Below are 23,818 nucleotides of genomic sequence, written 5' to 3'. Positions count from 1 at the left end.
ACAGGGTTTTTTCGTGTTGCCCTGGCTGGTCTCAAACTCCTGGGGCCCTAGTGATCCTCCTGCCTCCCAGAGTGCAAGGATTACAGGCATGAGCCACCGCTTCAGGCCCATTTTTTTTTTTTTTAAATGGAGTTTTGCTCTTGTTGCCCAGGCTGGAGTGCAATGGTGCCATCTCAGCTCACCGCAACCTCCGCCTCCCAGGTTCAAGCGATTCTCCTGCCTCAGCCTCCCTAGTAGCTGGGATTACAGGCATGTGCCACCACGCCCAGCTGATTCTGTATTTTTAGTAGAGACAGGGTTTCTCCATGTTGGTCAGGCTGGTCTCGAACTCCCGACCTCAGGTGATCTGCCCTCCTCGGCCTCCCAAAGTGAGGATTGGGATTACAGGCGTGAGCCACTGCACCCGGCCCTATTTATTTTTAATTGTGGCAGAAACCACTTAGAACATTAGATATATCCTCTTAACAAAAATTTAATCATATGGTACCATGTAGTTAACTGTAAGCACAGTGTTATACAGCAAATCTCCAGAACTTTTTTTTATCTTGCATGACTGAAACTTTATACCTATTTCCTATTTTTACCTTTACCTGTATTTCCTATATTTACCTTTACCTATATTTCCTATATTATACCTATACCTATATTTCCTATTTCCCCCTACTCCTAGCCCCTGGCAGCCACCATTATGGTTTCTGCTTTGATGAGGTTGATTACTTCATGTTCCTCATGTAAGATATTTGTCCTGACTGACTGACTTCACTTAAGCATAATGTCCTCAGGGTTTATCCATGTTGTAGCATATGACACTATTTCCTTCTTTTTTATCCCTGAATAATATTCTATTGTATGTGTATACCACATTTTCTTTATCCATTCAGCTATTGGATATTTAGGCTGTTTCCACCTCTTGGCTATTGTGAGTAATTCTCCTCTAAACTTTTTATATAGCGAGAGAAAGATTCTCATTATGGTTAAGAGTCATTGCTTTCTGTTTTAGAGGGATTATTTTGCTATATACTTACACATGGGAAAGATTGCTTTGTTGATTATACCTTTGAATTCTTATCATCATAGGTCTGAAGCTGCGTTGGACCAGGAACAGATTACTGCTGCTTATTCTGTAGAACATAATCAATTAGAGGCTCACCCAAAGGCAGACTTTGTCAGAGAATCAAGTGAGGCAGAAGTACAAAAGTTTTTAAGCAGATCTGTGGAAGATGTTAGACCTCAGCATACTGATGCAAATAATCAGTCTGCTTGTTTTGAAGCACCTGATCAAAAGACCTTATCCGCTCCTCAAGAGGAGCGGATTTCAGCTGTAGAAAGTCAGCCTTCCCGGAAAAGAAGTGTTTCCCATGGATCTAACCATACGCAAAAACCAGACGAGCAGAGAAGTGAACCATCTGCAGGCATTCCTAAAGTAACCAGCAGATGCATTGATTCAAAAGAACCAATAGAAAGGCCAGAGGAGAAACCAAAAAAGGAAGGCTTTATACGATCTTCTGAAGGACCAAAACCTGAAAAAGTATATAAATCTAAATCAGAAACTCGTTGGGGCCCACGACCAAGCTCTAACAGAAGGGAAGAAGTTAATGATAGACCTGTGAGAAGATCAGGTCCCATTAAAAAACCTGTACTTCGAGATATGAAAGAGGAACGGGAACAGAGGAAGGAGAAAGAAGGAGAAAAGGCTGAAAAGGTCACTGAAAAAGTAGTTGTAAAGCCTGAAAAGACGGAAAAGAAGGATCTTCCTCCTCCCCCACCACCACCTCAGCCACCAGCACCAATTCAGCCACAGTCAGTTCCACCACCAATTCAACCAGAAGCAGAGAAATTTCCTTCAACAGAAACTGCAACTTTGGCTCAAAAACCATCTCAGGATACTGAGAAGCCTCTGGAACCTGTGAGTACTGTTCAGGTAGAGCCTGCAGTTAAGACTGTAAACCAACAGACTATGGCAGCACCAGTAGTCAAAGAAGAAAAACAACCTGAGAAAGTCATCAGCAAAGACCTTGTTATAGAGAGGCCTCGACCAGATTCAAGACCAGCAGTTAAAAAAGAATCAACTTTGCCTCCCAGGACCTATTGGAAAGAAGCTAGAGATAGAGATTGGTTTCCAGATCAAGGATACAGAGGTCGAGGCCGAGGTGAATATTACTCCAGAGGTCGAAGCTATAGAGGTTCTTATGGAGGGCGTGGCAGGGGTGGTAGGGGACACACTCGAGATTATCCTCAGTATAGAGACAATAAGCCAAGAGCAGAGCATATACCCTCAGGGCCTCTCAGACAGCGAGAAGAAAGTGAAACACGGAGTGAGAGCTCTGATTTTGAAGTTGTCCCCAAAAGAAGACGACAGCGGGGTTCAGAGACTGACACAGACAGTGAAATTCATGAAAGTGCAAGTGACAAGGACAGTTTAAGTAAAGGCAAACTTCCCAAAAGAGAGGAACGGCCTGAAAACAAAAAACCTGTAAAGCCTCATTCTTCTTTCAAGCCTGATAATCATGTTCGAATAGATAATAGACTGCTAGAAAAGCCTTATGTAAGGGATGACGATAAAGCTAAACCAGGCTTTCTTCCTAAAGGAGAGCCTACAAGGAGAGGCAGAGGGGGAACATTCAGGCGTGGTGGAAGGGATCCTGGAGGCCGTCCATCACGCCCTTCCACTTTACGAAGACCAGCTTATCGGGACAATCAGTGGAACCCAAGGCAGTCAGAAGTTCCTAAACCAGAAGATGGAGAGCCGCCAAGAAGACATGAGCAGTTTATTCCTATAGCAGCAGATAAACGACCTCCAAAATTTGAGCGAAAATTTGACCCAGCTAGAGAAAGGCCTCGAAGGCAGCGTCCTACTCGACCACCAAGGCAAGACAAGCCACCTCGATTTAGACGGCTAAGAGAGAGGGAGGCTGCTTCAAAATCAAATGAGGTGGTAGCAGTGCCCACAAATGGCACAGTTAATAATATGGCTCAAGAACCAGTTAATACTCTTGGGGATATTTCGGGGAATAAGACACCAGATTTATCTAATCAGAACTCTTCAGATCAGGCAAATGAAGAATGGGAAACAGCTTCTGAAAGCAGTGATTTCAATGAGAGGCGAGAGAGGGATGAAAAAAAAAATGCTGACTTGAATGCACAAACAGTTGTAAAGGTTGGAGAGAATGTTCTACCTCCAAAGAGGGAAATTGCAAAGAGAAGTTTTTCTAGTCAGAGACCAGTAGATCGTCAGAATCGACGTGGCAACAATGGTCCACCCAAATCAGGAAGGAATTTCTCAGGTCCTAGAAATGAAAGGAGAAGTGGCCCACCATCAAAAAGTGGGAAGAGAGGGTGAGTACTTTGTTTTAAATATAGTTGCTTTTGCACCTTTAAAGAAGCTAAAAGTAGAGTTCTTGGTTGAATTATGCAAAGAGCCAGTCTAGATAAAGGACCAAAAAACATTGTTCTTCCCAAATGCTTTATTCTCTGTTCTCAAAGTGTAAGGGTACTTAAGGAAGAGAGGTTAAGGTGTCTTAGGAGTCTTTGCCTGCTACGTTACATTTTCCAGAAGAGTTCTCTTGGAAACTTGTAGCTTTGGGAAAATGTTCACATCTAAGGAGGGACATGTACTGTGTCCTTATTTGGTAAGTTATCTGATGAGTAGCCCTCCCTTCTTTCTCAGTTTCTCCTAATAAACCTCTAATGCTGCACAGGTGTCCTCTGAGATTTAAATTAATGTTATAACCATATACTTTGTCACTCTAGAGAGAGGCCCAGAAAACAAATCCCTGTTCTACTACCAAGGACACCAATAACATAATTGCCATGGCAATGGATTTTTTTTAAAAAATATTTTTTCTCAAGTAAGCTAAACTTGGCCTGTTTTTTGTTGTTGTTGTTGAGATGGAGTCTCACCTTGTCACCCAGGCTGGAGTGCAGTGGCGTGATCTCGGCTCACTGCAAGCTCCACCTCCAGGGTTCATGCCATTCTCCTGCCTCAGCCTCCCAAGTAGCTGGGACTACAGGTGCCTGCCACCACGCCTGGTTAATTTTTTGTATTTTTAGTAGAGACGGGGTTTCACTGTGTTAGCCAGGATGGTCTCGATATCCTGACCTCGTGATCCACCTGCCTCGGCCTCCCAAAGTGCTGAGATTACAGGTGTGAGCCACTGCACCTGTTGCTTGGCCTGTTTTTTTAAGTATTCAGATGTTGGGCCAGGTGCGGTGGCTCACACCTGTAATCCCAGCACTTTGGGAGGCCAAGGTGGGCGGATCACAAGGTCAGGATATCGAGACCATCCTGGCTAACACAGTGAAACCCCGTCCTCTACTAAAAATACAAAAAATTAGCCAGGTGTGGTGGCAGGCGCCACTGGGAGTGGAGCTTGCAGTGAGCCGAGATTGTGCCACTGCATTCCAGCCTGGGCCACAGAGCGAGACTCCGTCTCAAAAAAAAAAAAAAAAATGTTGGTTATAGTAAGCTAGTATTGATTTATTTATTTAGTGTTAGCATTATAAAGTAGCAGTTAAGATTCAGAATGCCTAGGTTCAAATCTCGGCTCTAGTACTTTCTAGTTGCTTCCCCTTTGCTTCCTCACCGGTAAAATGGGGAGAAAATAATAGCACTTAATGTGTGAAGATACTAAGATGATACTTGTGATGCACTTAATACCTGGTATATAGTAAGTAATCATTATTATGTGTGCCCTGCTTTTAGAGCAATTGCCAGGTTTGCAGCCTGAGCTGATAAGAATTTAAGAATTTATTTGGACTGTATGGTATTAATCTGAGTTCCTTAGTTTTACATACTTAGCACTTCAGATTACTATACTCGTAAGGTATATTTGTCTGTTTTCTGTTGATATAACTAAATACCTGAGATCTGGTAATTTATAAAGAAAATAAATGTATTTCTTGCAAATCTGTTGGCTGCAAAGTCCAAGGTTGAGGGGGCGACATCTCATGAGGGCCTTCTTGTTGGTAGAGACTCTGCAGAGTCCCAAGGCAGCATGCTTATCACATGGTGAGGGGGCTCACAAGAGATGGCACAACTGGCTTTTATAACAGACCCATTCATGGTAACTAACCAACTCCCTTGATAACCCATTCATTAACCTGTTAAGGATCAATCCATTCAGAAGGGCAGAGCCCTCATGACATAATCACCTTCCAAAGTTCTCACCTCTCACCACTGCTGCATTGCCATTAGGGACCAAGTTTCCAACACATAAACTTTTTTTTTTTTATTGAGGGCGTGGGTGAGGGACGGAGTCTCACTCTGTCACCCAGGCTGGAGTGCAGTGGCGCAATCTCTGCTCACTGCAACCTCCACCCCCCTGGGTTCAAGCATTTCTCCTGGCTCAGCCTCTCTAGTAGCTGGGATTACAGGCGTACGCTACCATGCCCGGCTAATTTTTGTATTTTTAGAAGAGACAGGGTTTCGCCATGTTTGCCAGGTTGGTCTCGAACTCCTGACCTCAGGTGATCTGCCCACCTCGGCCTCCCAAAGTGCTGGGATTACAGGCGTGAGCCACTGCACGTGGCCCAACACATGAACTTTTGAGGGATATGTTCAAATCACAGCATTAGAGAAAATCTTTTTGCTGTTCCAGATAATTTAGAAAAAGGAAATTTTTACTTGGAATTTGAACATTCCCTTAAAATTCCAAGAGAATCAGGATAACCAAAATAAACAGAATAGTTTATTTCCTGTAACCAAACTATTAGAATTTTAAGTAACAATACTCAGGGAAAATTTTGATAAGATTTTTGTGCCATGTAAATCTCAACTATGTAGCAAGATTTTTGTGCCACGTAGATAGATAACAACAACTTTGAACCTGTAGAAATGGCAGTGACGATTATAATTAAATGTTTTTTATAAGAGCACCATATAGAAGAAATGAACTCATTCTTAAAATGTTTCAGGTTATGACCAGGGACCTGGTAAGCTTTTATCTTGAGTAATACTATAGGCTAAGATGCAAATGAATTAGTAAACCCATTTCCCATGATCATTTTCACTTGGAAATTTAAAAAAATCAACCTGAAATTATTCTTTTAGGAAATAAGAACTATTAAGAACTGTAGGGGATACATTTGGTTTGTGAAGTGAATTATTTCCATATTAAGGTTTTTTTAAATAATTATATCAATGTGTAAATCTGATTACATTTTTTTAAATGTACATAGTTGTAAATATAGAATGCTTTTAAAAAATTTTTGTTTTCATATGCTGCCCACTTTTGGAGAGCATCCATTTGTGAATACTTTGAACTTGCTTGGATCACAGAAATTTTCTGCTATAAACAGCGTTAATTAGCTCATTTATAATATGATAGACAAATAGACTCTAAGAACTTCTGGTATAATTAGAATTCTAGAATTTAATTGCTGGAAAGAACTCTAGGGAGCTAGTGTACTTTCTTGGGAAACCCGGTTTTAGTAAGGTTGTGCTGAACAAAAGTTACTAATGCTCGTTTGGTTACAGTTAAGAGTTTTCTATCCCAACAGTGTTTCATCTTAGAATTAACTTTAGAAACTGCCAATAAGAGCATTTTTCTTTTGTTTGGGTAGGTGGAAATAGTAATATCTCAAGTTATTTTTTTGTAGGCCATTTGATGACCAGCCTGCAGGCACAACTGGGGTTGACCTCGTCAATGGCAGCTCTGCACACCATCAGGAAGGAGTACCTAATGGTACAGGACAAAAGAACTCCAAAGATTCTACTGGGAAAAAAAGAGAAGACCCCAAACCAGGCCCTAAAAAACCAAAAGAGAAAGTGGATGCTCTATCACAGTTTGATCTCAACAATTATGCAAGTATGTCTTAGGTTTCTTTCATTTTATTTATTTATTTATTTATTTATTTGTTACATTTTAAAATGTAGATGCCACAATTAAAGAAGTTTTCCAAGAAGGAAAGATTTGGACATTCAAGGTATACATAGTGGCTGATTATGAAACACTAACTGATTGAACTTAAACTAAAATAACTCCAGCTTTTAGCGTAGCCTTGAATGCTTAATAAAATTTTTGTTAAAAATAATCCAACAGCATTGCACTGTTCTTCCAAAAAAGAGGAAGAAAATTCAGTAACCACTCTACTTTGCCAGATTTGAGAAAGCACAGAAATTTGATTCTTAGTTAGTTATATTGGTATAGATGTATTATTAAAAACAAAAGGAACTAAATGTTAAACTCAATAATTATGTCCTTGGTAAAATTGGTGTCTAAGATGTGGCAAAATTCAGAATAAATAATAGGACGAGAGGCAGTGTCACTGTGGATAAATAGGAAAGCCATGAAGTAATAGAGGATCAAATATGAAGGATAATACAAGCAACAAGAAAATATTGGATGAAGAAAAAGACAAGGAATATCTGTGTATAGACATTGTACATGTAAAATGTACTATTTGCCATTCATTTGGATGAAACTGGAAATACTGAATAAAATTGAGAGATTTACTAAGTTAAGACCAGATAGCTCAATAGTGGTAATAATAGTAGTAATAGGAAAGTTGGGTTAGTTGCAGTTATTCTAGTATAAGAGATATAGATGAGGTTTTTCTTTCATCTGCCTAATTGTTATTTGTACATATTAAGCTCTGATTTGAGCACAGCTCATGGACATTATTTTTTGACCAGTGGTTCTCAAAGTGTGGTCCCCACATCATCAGCATTACCTGGAAATTTGTGAGCAATGCAAATTCTTCATTTGTTTGTTTGTTTGTTTGTTTTGAGACAGAGACTTACTCTGTTGCCCAGGCTGGTGTACAGTGATGCAATCTCGGCTCACTGCAACATCTGCGTCTCAGACGTCAAGCAATTCCCCAGCCTCAGCTTCCCGAGTAGCTGGGACTACAAGCATGAGCCACCATGCCCAGCTAATTTATTATTATTATTATTATTATTATTATTATTATTTTTGTTTGTAGAAATGGGTTTTCGCCATGTTGTCCAGGTCGGTCCGGAACTCCTGAGCTTAAGCCATCCACCCACCTTGGCCTCCCAAAGTGCTGGGATTACGGGCATGAGCCACCACGCCCAGCCATAATATTGCTATATTAGGACATAATAGGCCCAGGGCAGTGGCTCAGGCCTGTCATCCCAGCACTTTGGGAGGCTGAGGTGGGCGGATCACCTGAGGTTGGGAGTTTGAGACCAGCCTGACCAACATGGAGAAACCTTGTCTCTAAAAATACAAAATTAGCCAGGCATGATGGTACATGCCTGTAAAAACAAAACAAAACAAAAAAGACAGTAAAAACAGGTAAAAACTATATATATTTCTGAAGTGGTGATAGAAATTAAGCTATTCATTTCAACTCATTAAAGTTATCTTTAAGAGTTAGTCGTCTTTAGTTCTTTTTCCTGGTAACATTGTTTTTAAGTAATATCTCTAACCTAAAATGTTAAAAAGAAGAGGACATTGGAAACTAAAAAGTAGTGTTCGAATTTTCCATAAATGCTACATGTAGTTGGGTGAACTAAGGAAGTTGAAATAATAAGATAGGCTTTACACACACACATTTTAGTGTAAGTGAAAAACTGAGATGAAATTAGAATTATGATGAGGTCTTTCCATCAGTCTGAAGTAATGTGTGCATGACATCCTTTGAAATGTTTGACTTAGACCTTTCATCGAAATGAGAATATGCTTCATTTTACAGAGTTAATGATTTTTAAAAGAATTTTAAAAACAAGTAGAAGTGTTTTATAAATCAGAATAAACTGGGTTTTTTTCTTTTGAAATCAAGTTTCCCTTCTTTTTTTTTTTTTTTTTTTTTTTTTTTTTTTTTTTTGAGACACAGTCTTGCTCTGTCCCCCAGGCTGGAATGCGGTGGTGTAATCTCAGCTCACTGCAACCTCTACCTCCTCGGTTCAAGTGATTCTCCTGCCTCAGCCTCCTTAATAGTTAGGATTACAGGCACATGCCACCATGCCCAGCTAATTTTTTGTATTTTTAGTAGCGACTTTAGTAGAGGGTTTCGCCATGTTGGCCAGGCTGCTCTCAAACTCCTGACTTCAAGTGATCCGCCCACCTTGGCCTCCCAAAGTGCTGGATTAAAGGCATGAGCCACCGTGCCTGGCTGAAAACAAGTTTCTATTAGAAAAATGGAATAATGGTAATGTCTTGCCCTGTCACCCAAGATGGAGTACAGTGGCGTGATCTCGGCTCACTGCAACCTCTGCCTCCCAGGTTCAAGCGATTCTCCTACCTCAACCTTCTGAATAGGTGGGACTACAGGCGCGCACCACTATTCCCAGCTAATTTTTTGTATTTTTAGTAGAGAGAGGGTTTTTTACCATGTTAGCCAGGCTAGTCAGGAACTCCTGACCTCATGTTATCCGCCTTCCTTGGCCTCCCAAAGTGCTGGGATTACAGGTGTGAACCACCATGCCCAGCCAGTTTCTAAGGAGTGAAAGCCAGTATTCATTTTTCATTTCATCTCTCAGAGTATGTTAATGCTAAGTTTTAACTATTTTAGAAGAAATGTTTGTAGATAGTTTCTCTGTGACCACTTCCTTGATCATACCTATGTTGCCATACCTAACAAGTATCACCTTCCCTTGTTGCTGTACCTAACAAGTTATCACCATCCTGAATTGTATACTTATCGTTTCCAAGAAAAATATTTTTATTGTATATGTAATTTCCAATTAAAACATTGTATATTGTTTGAAAATTAAATAATTTCTTTAAATTGCTTCACTCTTTCTTGATACTTATTATTCAGACATTATACCTGTAATAAAAAATTACATCACCTGAGGTAATTTAATTTTTCTTGGAAATATTATTTGATGGATTTATATTTCACATACTGACTGGGATATAGGGTAATTTTAAGATAGCCAAAATAATTGGTTAGTTGGAAAATAAGTTGAAAAATGATCTTGAGTTGTTCATCACTTAGATGATTCTGGTATGTGTTCACCTATGCCATCTTACATTCACACACAGCTTACACATTTATTTTAATTAATTAACTTATTCATTTCTTTATTTATTGAGACAGGGTCTTGCTCTCCCAGGCTGGAGTGCAGTGGCTTGATCTCAGCTCATTGCAGTCTCAACCTCCCCAACTGAAGTGATTCCCCTACCTCAGCCTGCCAAGTAGCTGGGACCACAGGCATGCGCCAGCCAATTTTTGCATTTTTTGTAGAGACAGGGTTTCACTGTGTTGCCCATAACATATATTTATTTTTAACAACTCCACATTGTAGACAAGGGTCTACATAAAACAGAGACATTAAGAGTCATAAGACCAGCTAGGCTGGTCATCTTACCTTAAACAAATCAGTTTATTTCATTTTTTAAAACATTATTTATTTATTTATGTGTTTGTTTTTAAAGTAGAGACAGGGTCTCCCCATGTTGCCCAGGCTGGTGTGAAACTGTTGGCCTCAAATGGTCCTCCCACTTTGGCCTCCCATTATGCTGATACTACAGGCATGTGCCACAGCACTAAGCCAATTTATTTCATTTTTTGCAAAGGAGAAATAATAGTAACAGCCACCTCTTAGAATGGTTAGATGCAAATGAGGTAGAATGCTTTGTAGATCTTTTAAAGCACTATACAGATCTGAGGCTAAGAGGTGGAGGTTAGGTCATAGGATAATTTTGATTTTTTTTCTTTTTTAAGGCATTACTTCTATATTACTTAAGGAAAAGAAAAAAGACCTATATCATTCAAAACAGGTATTTTTAGGATTTTTTGGACAGAGTCGCACTCTGTCACCCAGGCTGGAATGCAGTGGCACGGTCTCAGCTCATTGCAACTTCCACCTCCCAGGTTCAAGTGATTCTTGTGCTTCAGCCTCCTGAGTATCTGGGACTACAGGTGTGTACCACCACACACATCTAATTTTTGTATTTTTAGTAGAGACAGAGTTTTGCCATGTTGGCCAGGCTGGTCTCAAACTTTCGGCCTCAAGCAGTATGCCCATCTCGGCCTCCAAAAGTGCTGGGATTACAGACGTGAGCCACTGCACCTGGCCAGTTTTAGGATTTTTATTTTTAACTTTAAGAGTATGAAATCTTTTCAAATCTTTACAATGAATGGCCATGCGATAGGGTGAGAAATAGGTTATACACTGTAAGTTATAGGAACTAGGCCTTTGGCTAGTTTTTTTTTTTTTTTTAAGTACTACTATACTAAACATTTTTATTAATTTTCATTTGAAAAACAGAAAATATCTTAAATCCTTTCCCACACCCACAGGTGTTGTTATAATTGATGATCATCCTGAAGTAACAGTAATTGAAGATCCCCAGTCAAATTTGAATGATGATGGTTTTACTGAAGTGGTATCCAAAAAACAACAAAAACGTTTACAGGATGAAGAACGCCGAAAGAAGGAAGAACAAGTCATACAGGTTTAAATCTTGTTTCAACTTGTTGCTAGTTATCTAGATTTGTTGCCCAAAGTGTATCAGCAAATGTTCAAGGTTTTTATACTTGTCAAGGCTGTTTTCATTATTCAAGTGTTAAAAGTGACATCATCTTCCCAACTTTTAATCATTTTGACCGGAATCAAAGGAAATTTTAAATAAAATATAAGGACTGTAGCTCCTTATATTTTGACTTACAGCAAAGACCATCTTTTTTTTCTTTTTTTTTAATACTGTAAGTTCTAGAGTACATGTGCACAACATGCAGGTTTGTTACATATGTATACATGTGCTATGTTGGTATGCTGCACCCATTAACTCATCGTTTACACTACGTATTTCTCCTAATGCTATCCCCCCCCCCCCATCCCACAACAGGCCCAGGTGTGTGATGTTCCCTGCCCTGTGTGCAAGTGTCCTCGTTGTTCAGTTCCTACCTATGAGTGAGAACATGAGGTGTTTGGTTTTCTGTCCTTGCAATAGTTTGCTCAGAATGATGGTTTCCAGCTTCATCCATATCCCTGCAAAGGACATGAACTCATCCTTTTTTATGGCTGCATAGTATTCCATGGTGTATATGTGCCACATTTTCTTAATCCAGTCTATCATTGATGGACATTTGGGTTGGTTCCAAGTCTTTGCTATTGTGAATAGTGCCACAATAAATATACGTGTGCATGTGTCTTTATAGTAGCATGATTTATAATCCTTTGGGTATATACCCAGTAATGGGATCGCTGGGGCAAATGGTATGTCTAGTTCTAGATCCTTGAGGAATCACCACACTGTCTTCCACAATGGTTGAACTAGTTTACACTCCCACCAGCAGTGTAAAAGCGTTCCTATTTCTCCACATCCTCTCCAGCACCTGTTGTTTCCTGACTTTTTAATGATTGCCATTCTAACTGGTGTGAGATGGTATCTTATTGTGGTTTTGATTTGCATTTCTCTGACCAGTGATGATGATCATTTTTTCATGTGTCTGCTGGCTGCATATATGTCTTCTTTTGAAAAGTGTCTGTTCATATCCTTTGCCCACTTTTTGATGGGGTTGTTTGATTTTTTCTTGTAAATTTAAGTTCATTGTAGATTCTGGATATTAGCCCTTTGTCAGATGAGTAGATTGCAAAAATTTTCTCCCATTCTGTAGGTTGCCTGTTCACTCTGATGGTAGTTTCTTTTGCTGTGCAGAAGCTCTTTAGTTTAATTAGATCCCTTTTGTCTGTTTTGGCTTTTGTTGCCATTGCTTTTGGTATTTTAGTCACCAAGTCCTTTCCCATGCCTCTATCCTGAATGGTATGGCCTAGGTTTTCTTCTAGGGTTTTTATGGTTTTAGGTCTAACATTTAAGTCTTTAATCCATCTTGAATTAATTTTTGTATAAGGTGTAAGGAAGGGATCCAGTTTCAGCTTTCTACATATGGCTAGCCAGTTTTCCCAGCACCATTTATTAAATAGGGAATCCTTTCTCCATTTCTTGTTTTTGTCAGGTTTGCCAAAAATCAGATGGTTGTAGATGGGTGGTGTTATTTCTGAGGCCTCTGTTCTGTTCCATTGGTCTGTATCTCTGTTTTGGTACCAGTACCATGCTGTTTTGGTTACTGTAGACTTGTAGTGTAGTTTGAAGTCAGGTAGCGTGATGCCTCCAGCTTTGTTCTTTTTGTTTAGGATTATCTTGGCAATGCGGGCTCTTTTTTGGTTCCATATGAACTTTAAAGTAGTTTTTTCCAATTCTGTGAAGAAAGTCATTGGTAGCTTGATGGAGATGGCATTGAATCTGTAAATTACCTTGGGCAGTATGGCCATTTTTACGATACTGATTCTTTCTATCCATGAGCATGGAATGTTCTTCCATTTGTTTGTGTTCTCTTTTATTTTGTTGAGCAGTGGTTTCTAGTTCTTCTTGAAGAGGTCCTTCACATCCCTTGTAAGTTGGATTCCTAGGTATTTTATTCTCTTTGAAGCAATTGTGAATGGGAGTTCACTCATGATTTGGCTCTCTGTTTGTCTGTTATTGGTGTATAGGAATACTTGTGATTTTTGCACATTGATTTTATATTCTGAGACTTTGCTGAAGTTGTTTATCAGCTTAAGGAGATTTTGGGCTGAGACAATGGGGTTTTCTAAATATACAGTCATGTCATCTGCAAACAGGGACAATTTGACTTCCTCTTTTCCTAATTGAATATCCTTTATTTCTTTCTCTTCCCTGATTGCCCTAGCCAGAACTTCCAACACTATGCTGAATAGGAGTGTTGAGAGAGGGCATCCCTGTCTTGTGCCAGTTTTCAAAGAGAATGCTTCTAGTTTTTGCCCGTTCAGTGTGATATTGGCTGTGGGTTTGTCATAAGTAGCTCTTATTATTTTGAGACACGTTCCATTGATACCTAGTTTATTGAGAGTTTTTAGTATGAAGTGCTGTTGAATTTTGTCGAAGGCCTTTTCTGCATCTATTGAGATAATCATGTGGTTTTTGTCTTTGGTTCTGTTTATGTGATGGATAATGTTTATTGATTTGCATATGTTGAATCAGCCTTGCATCCTAGGAATGAAGCCAAGTTGATCTTGGTGGATAAGCTTTTTGATGTGCTGCTGGATTTGGTTGACCAGTATTTTATTGAGGATTTTTGCATCAATGTTCATCAGGGATATTGGTCTAAAATTCTCTATTTTCGTTGTGTCTGCCAGGTTTTGGTATCAGGATGATGCTGGCCTCATAAAATGAGTTAGGGAGGATTCCCTCTTTTTCTGTCGATTGGAACAGTTTCAGAAGGAATGGTACCGGCTCCTCTTTGTACCTCTGGTAGAATTCAGCTCTGAATCTGTCTGGCCCTGGACTTTTTTTGGTTGGTAGGCTGTTAATTATTGTCTCAATTTCAGAACCTGTTACTGGTCTATTCAGGGATTCAACTTCTTCCTGGTTTAGTCTTGGGAGGGTGTGTGTGTCGAGGAATTTATCCATTTCTTCTAGATTTTCCAGTTTATTTGTATAGAGGTATTTAAAGTATTCTCCAATGGTAAGTTTGTATTTCCGTGGGATTGGTGGTGATATCCCCTTTATCATTTTTTATTGCGTCTATTTGATTCTTCTCTCTTCTTTATTAGTCTTGCTAGCGGTCTGTCAATTTTATTGATCTTTTCAAAAAACCAGCTCCTAGATTCATTGATTTTTTTTTTTGAAGGGTTTCTTTGTGTCTCTGTCTCCTTCAGTTCTGCTCTGATCTTAGTTATTTCTTGCCTTCTGCTAGCTTTTGAATGTGTTTGCTCTTGCTTCTCTAGTTGTTTTAATTGTGATGTTAGGGTATCAATTTCAGATCTTTCCTGCTTTCTCTTTTGGGCACTTAGTGCTATAAATTTCCCTCTACACACTGTTTTAAGTGTGTCCCAGAGATTCTGGTATGTTGTGTCTTTGTTCTCTTTGGTTTCAAAGAACATCTTTATTTCTACCTTCATTTTGTTATTTATCCAGTAGTCATTTAGGAGCAGGTTGTTCAGTTTCCATGTAGTTGTGTGGTTTTGAGTGAGTTTCTTAATCCTGAGTTCTAATTTGATTGCACTGTGGTCTGAGAGACAGTTTGTTGTGATTTCTGTTCTTTTACATTTGGTGAGGAGTGCTTACTTCCAACTATTTGGTCAGTTTTGGAATAAGTGTGATGTGATAGTGAGAAGAATGTATATTCTGTTAATTTGGGGTGGAGAGTTCTGTAGATGTCTATTAGTTCTGCTTGTTGCAGAGCTGAGTTCAAGTCCTGGATATCCTTGTTAACCTTCTGTCTCGTTGATCTGTCTAATATTGACAATGGGGTGTTAAAGTCTCCCATTAGTATTGTGTGGGAGTCTAAGTCTCTTTGTAGGTCTCTAAGGACTTGCTTAAATGAATATATATGCTCCTGTATTGGGTGCATATATATTTAGAATAGTTACCTCTTCTTGTTGAATTGATCCCTTTACCATTATGTAATGGTCTTCTTTGTCTCTTTTGATCTTTGTTGGTTTAAAGTCTGTTTTATCAGAGACTAGGATTGCAACCCCTGCTTTTTTTGTTTTCCATTTGCTTAGTAGATCTTCCTCCATCCCTTTGTTTTGAGCCTATCTCTGTCTCTGCACATGAGATGGGTCTCCTGAATACAGCACATTGATGAGTCTTGACTCTTTATCCAATTTGCCAGTCTGTGTCTTTTAATTGGGGCATTTAGTCCATTTACATTTAAGGTTAATATTGTTATGTGTGAATTTGATCCTGTCATTATGATGTTAGCTGGTTGTTTTGCCCGTTAATTGATGCAGTTTCTTCCTAGCATTGATGGTCTTTACAATTTGGCATGTTTTTGCAGTGACTAGTACTGGTTCTTGCTTTCCATGTTTAGTGTCAGGAGCTCTTGTAAGGCAGGCCTGGTGTTGACAAAATCTCTCAGCATTTGCTTGTCCGTAAAGGATTTTATTTCTCCTTCACTTACGAAGCTTAGTTTGGCTGCATATGAAATTCTGGGTTGAAAATTCTTTTCTTTAAGAATGTTGAATATTGGCCCCCACTCTCTTCTGGCTTATAGAGTTTCTGCCGAGAGATCAGCTGTTAGTCTGATGGGCTTCCCTTTGAGGGTAACCCGACCTTTCTCTCTGGCTGAGCTTAATATTTTTTCCTTCATTTCAACTTTGGTGAATCTGACAATTATGTGTCTTGGGGTTACTCTTCTCGAGGAGTATCTTTGTGGTGGTCTCCGTGTTTCCTGAATTTGAATGTTAGCCTGCCTTGCTAGGTTGGGGAAGTTCTCCTGGATAGTATCCGGAAGAATGTTTTCCAACTTGGTTCCATTCTCCCCGTCACTTTCAGGTACACCAATCAGATGTAGATTTGGTCTTTTCACATAGTCCCATATTTCTTGGAGGCTTTGTTCGTTTCTTTTTACTCTTTTTTCTCTAAACTTCTCTTCTCGCTTCATTTCATTTATTTGATCTTCAGTCACTGATACACTTTCTTCCACTTGATTGAATCGGCTACTGAAGCTTGAGCATGTGTCACGTAGCTCTCGTGACATGGTTTTCAGCTCCATCAGGTCATTTAAGGTCTTTTTTACACTGTTTATTCTAGTTAGCCATTCGTCTAATCTTTTTTCAAGGTTTTTAGTTTCCTTGTGATGGGTTCGAACGTCCTCCTTTAGCTCAGAGAAGTTTGTTATTACCAACCTTCTGAAGCCTACTTCTATCAACTTGTCAAAGTCATTCTCTGTCTAGCTTTGTTCCGTTGCTGGCGAGGAGCTGCGGTCATTTGGAGGAGAAGAGTTGCTCTGGTTTTTAGAATTTTCAGCTTTTCTGCTCTGGTTTCTCCCCAGCTTTGTGGTTTTATTTACCTTTGGTCTTTGATGATGGTGACCTACAGATGGGGTTTTGGTGTGGATGTCCTTTTTGTTGATGTTGATGCTATTCCTTTCTGTTTGTTAGTTTTCCTTCTAACAGCCAGGTCCCTCAGCTGCAGGTCTGTTGGAATTTGCTGGAGGTCCACTGCCTGGGTATCACCAGCAGAGGCTGCAGAACAGCAAATATTGCTGCCTGATCCTTCCTCTGGAAGCTTCATCTCAGGGGCATCTGTTTGTATGAGGTGTCAGTCGGCGCCTACTGGGAGATGTCTCCCAGTTAGGCTACACAGGGCCAGGGACCAACTTGAGGAGGCAGTCTGTCTGTTCTCAGAGCTCAAACACTGTGCTGGGAGAACCACTGCCCTATTCAGAGCAGTCAGACAGGGACTTTTAAGTTTGCAGAAGTTTCTGCTGCCTTTTGTTCAGCTATGCCCTGCCCCCAGAGCATACAGAGTCTACAGAGACAGGCAGGCCTCATTGAACTGCGGTGGGCTCCCCGCAGTTCAAGCTTCCCGGTTGCTTTGTTTACCTACTCAAGCCTCAACAATGGTGGACGCCACTCCCCCAGCCAGGCTGCCACCTTGCAGTTTGGTCTCGGACTGCTGCGCTAGCAGTGAGCAAGGCTCTATGGGCGTGGGACCCGCCAAGCCAGGTGCGGGATATAATCTCCTGGTGTGCCGTTTGCTAAGACCGTTGGAAAAGTGCAGTATTAGGGCGGGAGTCCCGATTTTCCAGGTACAGTCTGTCATGTCTTCCCTTGGCTAGGAAAGAGAAATCCCCCCACCCCTTGTGCTTCCTGGGTGAGGCAATGCCCTGCCCTGCTTTGGCTCACCCTCCGTGGGCTGCACCCACTGTCCAACCAGTCCCAGTGAGATGAACCAGGTATCTCATTTGGAAATGCAGAAATCACCCGTCTTCTGCGTCAGTCACACTGGGAGCTGCAGACTGGAGCTGTTCCTATTCAGCTGTCTTGGAATGGCAACCACTACTTCCTCAAGACCATCTTTACTTTAACAACATATTGTATGCTAGGGACACCTTATTTGCCCCAAGGCAAAGTTGAGTTGATTTTAAATTATCTTGGAAAGCTAATGAACACAAATATCACGAACCAGTAGATTTTGGATTCCTGGCCTACAGAAGTATCTATTGTAATTTATATTAGTTCATTTAAATACACAGAATGAATCAAGGTAAATTATTCATTTAATTGCCTATAACCTTTGGAACCAAATTTTCAGAGGTCATTTATTTAGAAAGGTAAAATAGTTGTGCATCTACCCTATATCATAACGTACCAGCCACACTGCCCAAATTAATGCCTGTGGCAAATATATGAGTTAAGACTGTGAGTAGCATTTTGTTAGCTCAGGTAAGTTTTGCTGCCAGTGAATTTACTGCAAAATTTCTTAGTTCTTGAATTTCAGAATTGTGTACCTGTATGTCAAGAATGTACAATACCTATTTGTCTTTTGTCTCAATATCATTTTGGCTTCTCATCATTCAAAATCTTATTAGCAACCCTGACATTTTGTGGTTTGAGTACCTATTTTGAAAAGTAAAGGAGCCAAGTTAGTGGGAGTTGTTAAAAGTTGCATTTATGAACTGTTGCATTCAGCTGCATTATTGACAAAAATGGTCCCCGTTAATTTTTTAAGGTCTGGAACAAAAAGAATGCAAATGAAAAAGGAAGAAGCCAGACTTCTAAGCTTCCTCCAAGATTTGCCAAAAAACAGGCTACAGGGATCCAGCAAGCACAGTCTTCAGCCTCAGTTCCACCTCTAGCTTCGGCTCCACTTCCACCTTCAACCTCAGCTTCAGTTCCAGCCTCAACCTCAGCTCCACTTCCAGCAACCTTAACTCCAGTTCCAGCCTCAACCTCAGCTCCGGTTCCAGCCTCAACTTTAGCTCCAGTTCTGGCCTCAACCTCAGCTCCAGTTCCAGCTTCACCCTTAGCTCCAGTTTCAGCCTCAGCCTCAGTCTCAGCTTCAGTTCCAGCCTCTACTTCAGCTGCAGCTATAACCTCTTCTTCAGCTCCACCCTCAGCCCCAGCTCCAACCCCCATCCTTGCCTCAGTTTCAACCCCAGCTTCTGTCCCCATTCTTGCCTCAGCCTCAATTCCAATTCTTGCTTCAGCCCTAGCATCAACTTCAGCTCCAACGCCAGCTCCAGCAGCCTCTTCCCCAGCTGCCCCAGTCATCACAGCACCAGCTATCCCAGCCTCAGCCCCAACTGCCTCAGTCCCACTTGCCCCTGCCTCAGCTTCAGCCCCAGCCCCAGCCCCTACCCCAGTCTCAGCCCCAAATCCTGCCCTGCCTGCCCCAGCCCAGACTCAGGCACAGACCCACAAACCAGTCCAGAATCCACTACAGACTACATCTCAGTCTTCAAAACAACCACCACCATCAATTAGGCTGCCTTCAGCTCAAACACCTAATGGCACAGATTATGTAGCCTCAGGAAAATCCATCCAGACCCCACAGTCACATGGCACTCTGACAGCTGAATTATGGGATAACAAGGTGGCCCCACCAGCTGTGCTGAATGATATCTCTAAGAAATGTAAGTTGCAAAAGAGAAGTGAGGGGTGGGGAATGGCATGGGAATACTGAGGTTTCTTTTCAATTTTATTTATATACTCTTTAAGTGTTTTCTAGCCATCTCATTTTTTATTGCAGGAAAAAGTAATAGTAATCCTCTCAACTTTCTTAAAATTTTTGTTTTAAGCATGTTTAACAAGCATATTATATTTTATGGAAATAATTTTGTGTTGATGAGAAAATAATAGGCAATGTTTGGGGGGGGACTTGTACATGCATATCTCATTTGATTACAGTTTGTGGACACTGCATTTTTAAAAATTAAAAGTTCATGGTAACTGTGTCAAGCAAGTCTTCTGGTGTCATTTTTCCAACAGCATGTGGTCATTTCATGTTCTGTGTCACATTTTGGTCATTCTTGCAATATGTCAAATTTTTCATCATTTATCTGTTATGGTGGTCAGTTATCTTTGATATTGTAATTGTTTCAGGGTACCATGAACACCCAAATAAGATAGTGAACTTAATTGATAAATGTTTTGTATGTTCTGACCACTCCATTGACCAGCTGTTCCCTGATCTCTACCTCTCCTGGACCTCCCTATTCTTTAAGAACACAACAATGTTGAAATTAGGCCGATTAATAACTCTCTGGTGGCTTCTAAGTGTTCAAGTGGATGGAAGAGTCACGTACGTCTCACTTTAAATCAAAAGCTGGGAACGACTAAGCTTATTGAAGAAGGCATGGTAAAAGCCAAGATAGGTAAAAAGTTAAGTGCTACTTCAGTAATCAACACTAATGATAAGAAAGTAAAACAGTCTTATTGCTGATACAAAGTTATAGTGGTCTGGATAGCAGGTCAATCCAGACACAACATTCCCTTAACCCAAAGCCTAATCCAAAGCAAGTGTTCTATCTCTATTCAATTCTGTGATGCCTGAGAGAGGTGAGGCAGCTGCCAAAGAAAAGTTTGAACCTAGCAGAGGTTGGTTCAGGAAGTTTAAGGAAAGCAGCCACCTCTATCACATTAAAGTGCAAGGCAAAGCAGCAAGTTATCCAGAAGATCCAAAACTGAGATAATGGATGAAGGTGGCTACATTAAATAATAAATTTTTAACGTAGATGAAGCAGCCTTCTATTGGAAGGAGATGCCATCTAGGCCTTTCATGGCTAGAGAGAAGTCAATGCCTGACTTAAAAGGACAGGCTAACTCTCTTGTTAGGGGCTAATGTATCTGATGACTTGAAGCTGAAGCCCCTGCTCATTTACCATGTTTGAAATCCTAGAGCCCTTAAAAATTATGCTAAATCTATTCTGCCTGTACTCTAGAAATGGAACAACAAAGCCTAGATGACATCACATCTGTTTACAAAATGGCATACCAAGTTTTTTTTTTTTTTTTTTTTTTTTTGAGACAGAGTTTCACTCTTGTCACCTAGGCTGGAGTGCAGTGGCTCAATCTCAGCTCACTGCAACCTCCGCCTCCCGGATTCAAGCAATTCCCCTGCCTCAGCCTCCTGAGTATCTGGGACTACAGGCACACGTCACCATGCCTGGCTAATTTTGTATTTTTTCATAGAGACGGGGTTTTGCCATGTTGGCCAGGCTGGTCTCGAACCCCTGACTTCAGGTGATCCACCCACCTCGGCCTCCCAAAGTGCTGGGATTACAGGTGTGAGCCACCATGCCCGGCCCATACCTATTATTTTTAAGCCCACTGTTGAGACCTACTGCTCAGGGGGAAAAATGCTCAAAAGCTTTCCTTCAAAATATAAGCTTGTTGACAGGGCACCTAGTCACCCTAGAGTTGTGATGAAGATATACAGGAAGATTTATGTTGTTTTCATGCCTTCCAACATGGCATCCATTCTGCAGCCCATGGATCAAGGAGTATTTTGACTTTCAAGACTTGTTATTTAAGAAATACATTTTCTAAGGCTGCAGCCTCCATACACAGTGATTCTTCTGATGGATCTGGGCAAAGAAATTTGAAAACCATGTGGAAAGGATTTACCATTCTAGACTCCTTTAAGAACATTAGTGATTCATGGGAGGATGTCAGAATATCAACATTAACAGGGGTTTGGAAGAAGTTGATTGTAACCCTCATGGATGACTTGGAGGAATTCAAGACATCAGTGGAGGAAATAACTCTGACGCAAAGAAAGTTGTTTTTTGTGATGGAATCTCCTGGTGAAGATGATGTGGACATTGTTGAAATGACAGCAAAGGATCTAGAATATTACATAAACTTAGTTGATTAAACAATGGGATTTGAGACTATTGACTCCAGTTTTGAAAGAAGTTCTACCATATGGGTAAACAGTATCACATGCTACAGAGAATTCATGAAAGGAATAGTCAGTTGATGTTACAAACTTCATTGTTGTCTTATTTTAAGTAACTGCCACAGCCATGCTAGCTTTCAGCAAACACCATCCTAGTCAGTTAGCAGCCATCAACATCTCCACTGGCAAGATTCCACCAGCAAAAAAAGTACGATTCAAAGGCTAAGATGATGATTAGCTTCCTTTTTAGCAGTAGTTTTTTTTAAATTAAAAAGTATGCATCTTTTTTAAGACATGATGCTATTACCTATTAGACTGTAGTATAATGTAAACATAACTTTTGATATGCACTTGGAAACCAGAAAATTAGTGTGATTTGCTTTATTGCAATACTTGCTTTATTGCAGTGGTCTGGAACTGAACCCACAATGTTTCTGGGGTATGCCTGTATGTTGATACATAATAATCTTTGTAAGTCTGATTTGAAAAGTGATTGTTTTATTTCCTGGCTAGTAATAGCTACACAGTAGGAGATTAAGGAAAGGGTTAAATGGGTTAGAGATTATTAGACTCTAAATCTTAATCATGTTTTTTATGGCTTCTTCTTTCCAGTAGGTCCCATTAGTCCACCACAGCCACCTTCAGTCAGTGCATGGAATAAGCCCTTAACATCGTTTGGATCAGCTACTTCATCAGAGGTAAGAATAGGCTTTTAACAGCATAGGTGTGCTGGATTTTCCCTAATATTTCAGTGTGGCCGGGTGTGGTGGCTTACACCTGTAATCCTAGCGTGGTGGGAGGGTTGCTTGAGTCCGGGAGTTTGAGACCAGCCTGGGCAACATAGTGAGACCCGCCTGGGCGATGTAGGAAGACCCTGTCTCTACATACAGAATAAAAAATAGCCAGTTGTGGTGGCATGTGCTTGTAGTCTCAGCTACTCTGGAGCTGAGGTTGGACTGTCACTTGAGCCTGGGAGGTCAAGGCTACAGTAAAGTCATAACTGTGCCACTGTACTCCAGCCTAGGTGATAGAGCAAGACCCCACCTGGAAAGCAAAACAATGCTTATAGCATGCCTCAGAATTAACTTGGAGGGCAATTAAAACAGATTGCTGAGCCCCATGTCCATAGTTCATGACTTATTAGGTCTGGGTTGAGGTTTGAATAAATGCTAACAATTTCCCAAGTGATACTCTTGCTGCTACATCTTTACATTTATAAGGTGTGTCTCACTTTTAGACATTAAACACTTATTTTCAATTTAGTCTCAAGAAAGATCTTAACAAAACAGAAAATAAAAGTGCAATTATTGTTTTCTGGACGTTTCTCCCATGTTTCTATCTTGAGGACTTAAGTAGTATAAGTATTTAGAAACTGTTTATAGCAGATTGTTATTCTAACATAATTTCTCAAATGTGATATTGGTAAATGACTGTTGGGGGTCAGTGATTCTTCATTCATTCATTGAATGAACATTTACTAAGCACTCACAGTATTCTACGTAGTGTTCTAACCTGCGGGCTTACAAAACTGGGACTAAAAACAGTCAAAAAGCCCTACTGTCATGGGACTTCCATTGTCCTGTGAGGAGAAACCACTAATAAAAAAACATCGTGATCAGCACTGTGGAGAAAAACGAAGCAGGAAAGGTACATAAGGAATTTTCCAAGGTTCACGAAGACAGTTTAATATAGGGTGACCACGAAAGCCTACTTAGATAATGCTTGAGTTAAAGACTTGAAGGATATAAGAGAGTATGCTATTCAAATGTCTGAGGAAAAGAGATTCCAGGTTCAGATAATAGCAAATATGAATGCCATGAGACAGGAGCACACTTGGTTTGTTTGAGGAAGTTCAGGGAAGTCCATGTGGCTGGAATGAAGTAAGAGATGGAAAGAGAATAGATGAAGTTGGAAGTCACACCTGAGTAGCAGGTGGATCCTGTAGGGCCTATGGAAGAGGTGGGAAGACACTGAAGGGTTTTGAGCAAGGAGCAACAGGATCTGACTTTTCAAATTATTCTGGGTTGTCTGTGAAAAATAAATTCATAGGTGGCAAGAGTAGAAGTTACGATATTACAATAATTGCATGATAGCTTAAAACCTGGGAAGTGGCATGAAAGGTCATGAGAAATAGTTGGTTTCTGAGTATTTTGAAGATTGAGCTGACAAGATTTACTAAAGTGTTAAATGGAGTATGAGAAGGGACAGAGGAGTCAAAGTTAGCTCCAAAGTTTTTGGGTTGAACAGTAGGA

At 40.3% G+C, this 23,818-nt stretch overlaps 1 protein-coding gene across 17 annotated transcripts in view; it reads left to right on the top strand.

Annotated features, from left to right (window-relative positions):
• Positions 1-23,818, top strand: part of PRRC2C (proline rich coiled-coil 2C) — a 109,890-nt gene that overhangs the window by 55,101 nt on the left and 30,971 nt on the right. For 16 of the 17 annotated variants that reach the window (XM_055111658.2, XM_034940501.3, XM_055111643.2 and 13 more), the window contains exons 16-20: positions 1,078-3,336; positions 6,598-6,806; positions 11,215-11,369; positions 18,396-19,299; positions 22,179-22,264. In XM_055111658.2, coding sequence (XP_054967633.2) covers positions 1,078-3,336; positions 6,598-6,806; positions 11,215-11,369; positions 18,396-19,299; positions 22,179-22,264 — 3,613 coding nt within the window. The remainder of the gene's footprint in view (positions 1-1,077; positions 3,337-6,597; positions 6,807-11,214; positions 11,370-18,395; positions 19,300-22,178; positions 22,265-23,818) is intronic. The other variant, XM_034940455.3, reaches the window with a different exon arrangement.

This window comes from Pan paniscus, chromosome 1 (genome assembly GCF_029289425.2).
Source record: "Pan paniscus chromosome 1, NHGRI_mPanPan1-v2.0_pri, whole genome shotgun sequence".
NCBI classification, from domain to species: Eukaryota; Metazoa; Chordata; class Mammalia; order Primates; family Hominidae; genus Pan; species Pan paniscus.
Note: the sequence above shows the minus strand (reverse complement) of the source record. Positions and strands in the feature narration are given on the sequence as shown.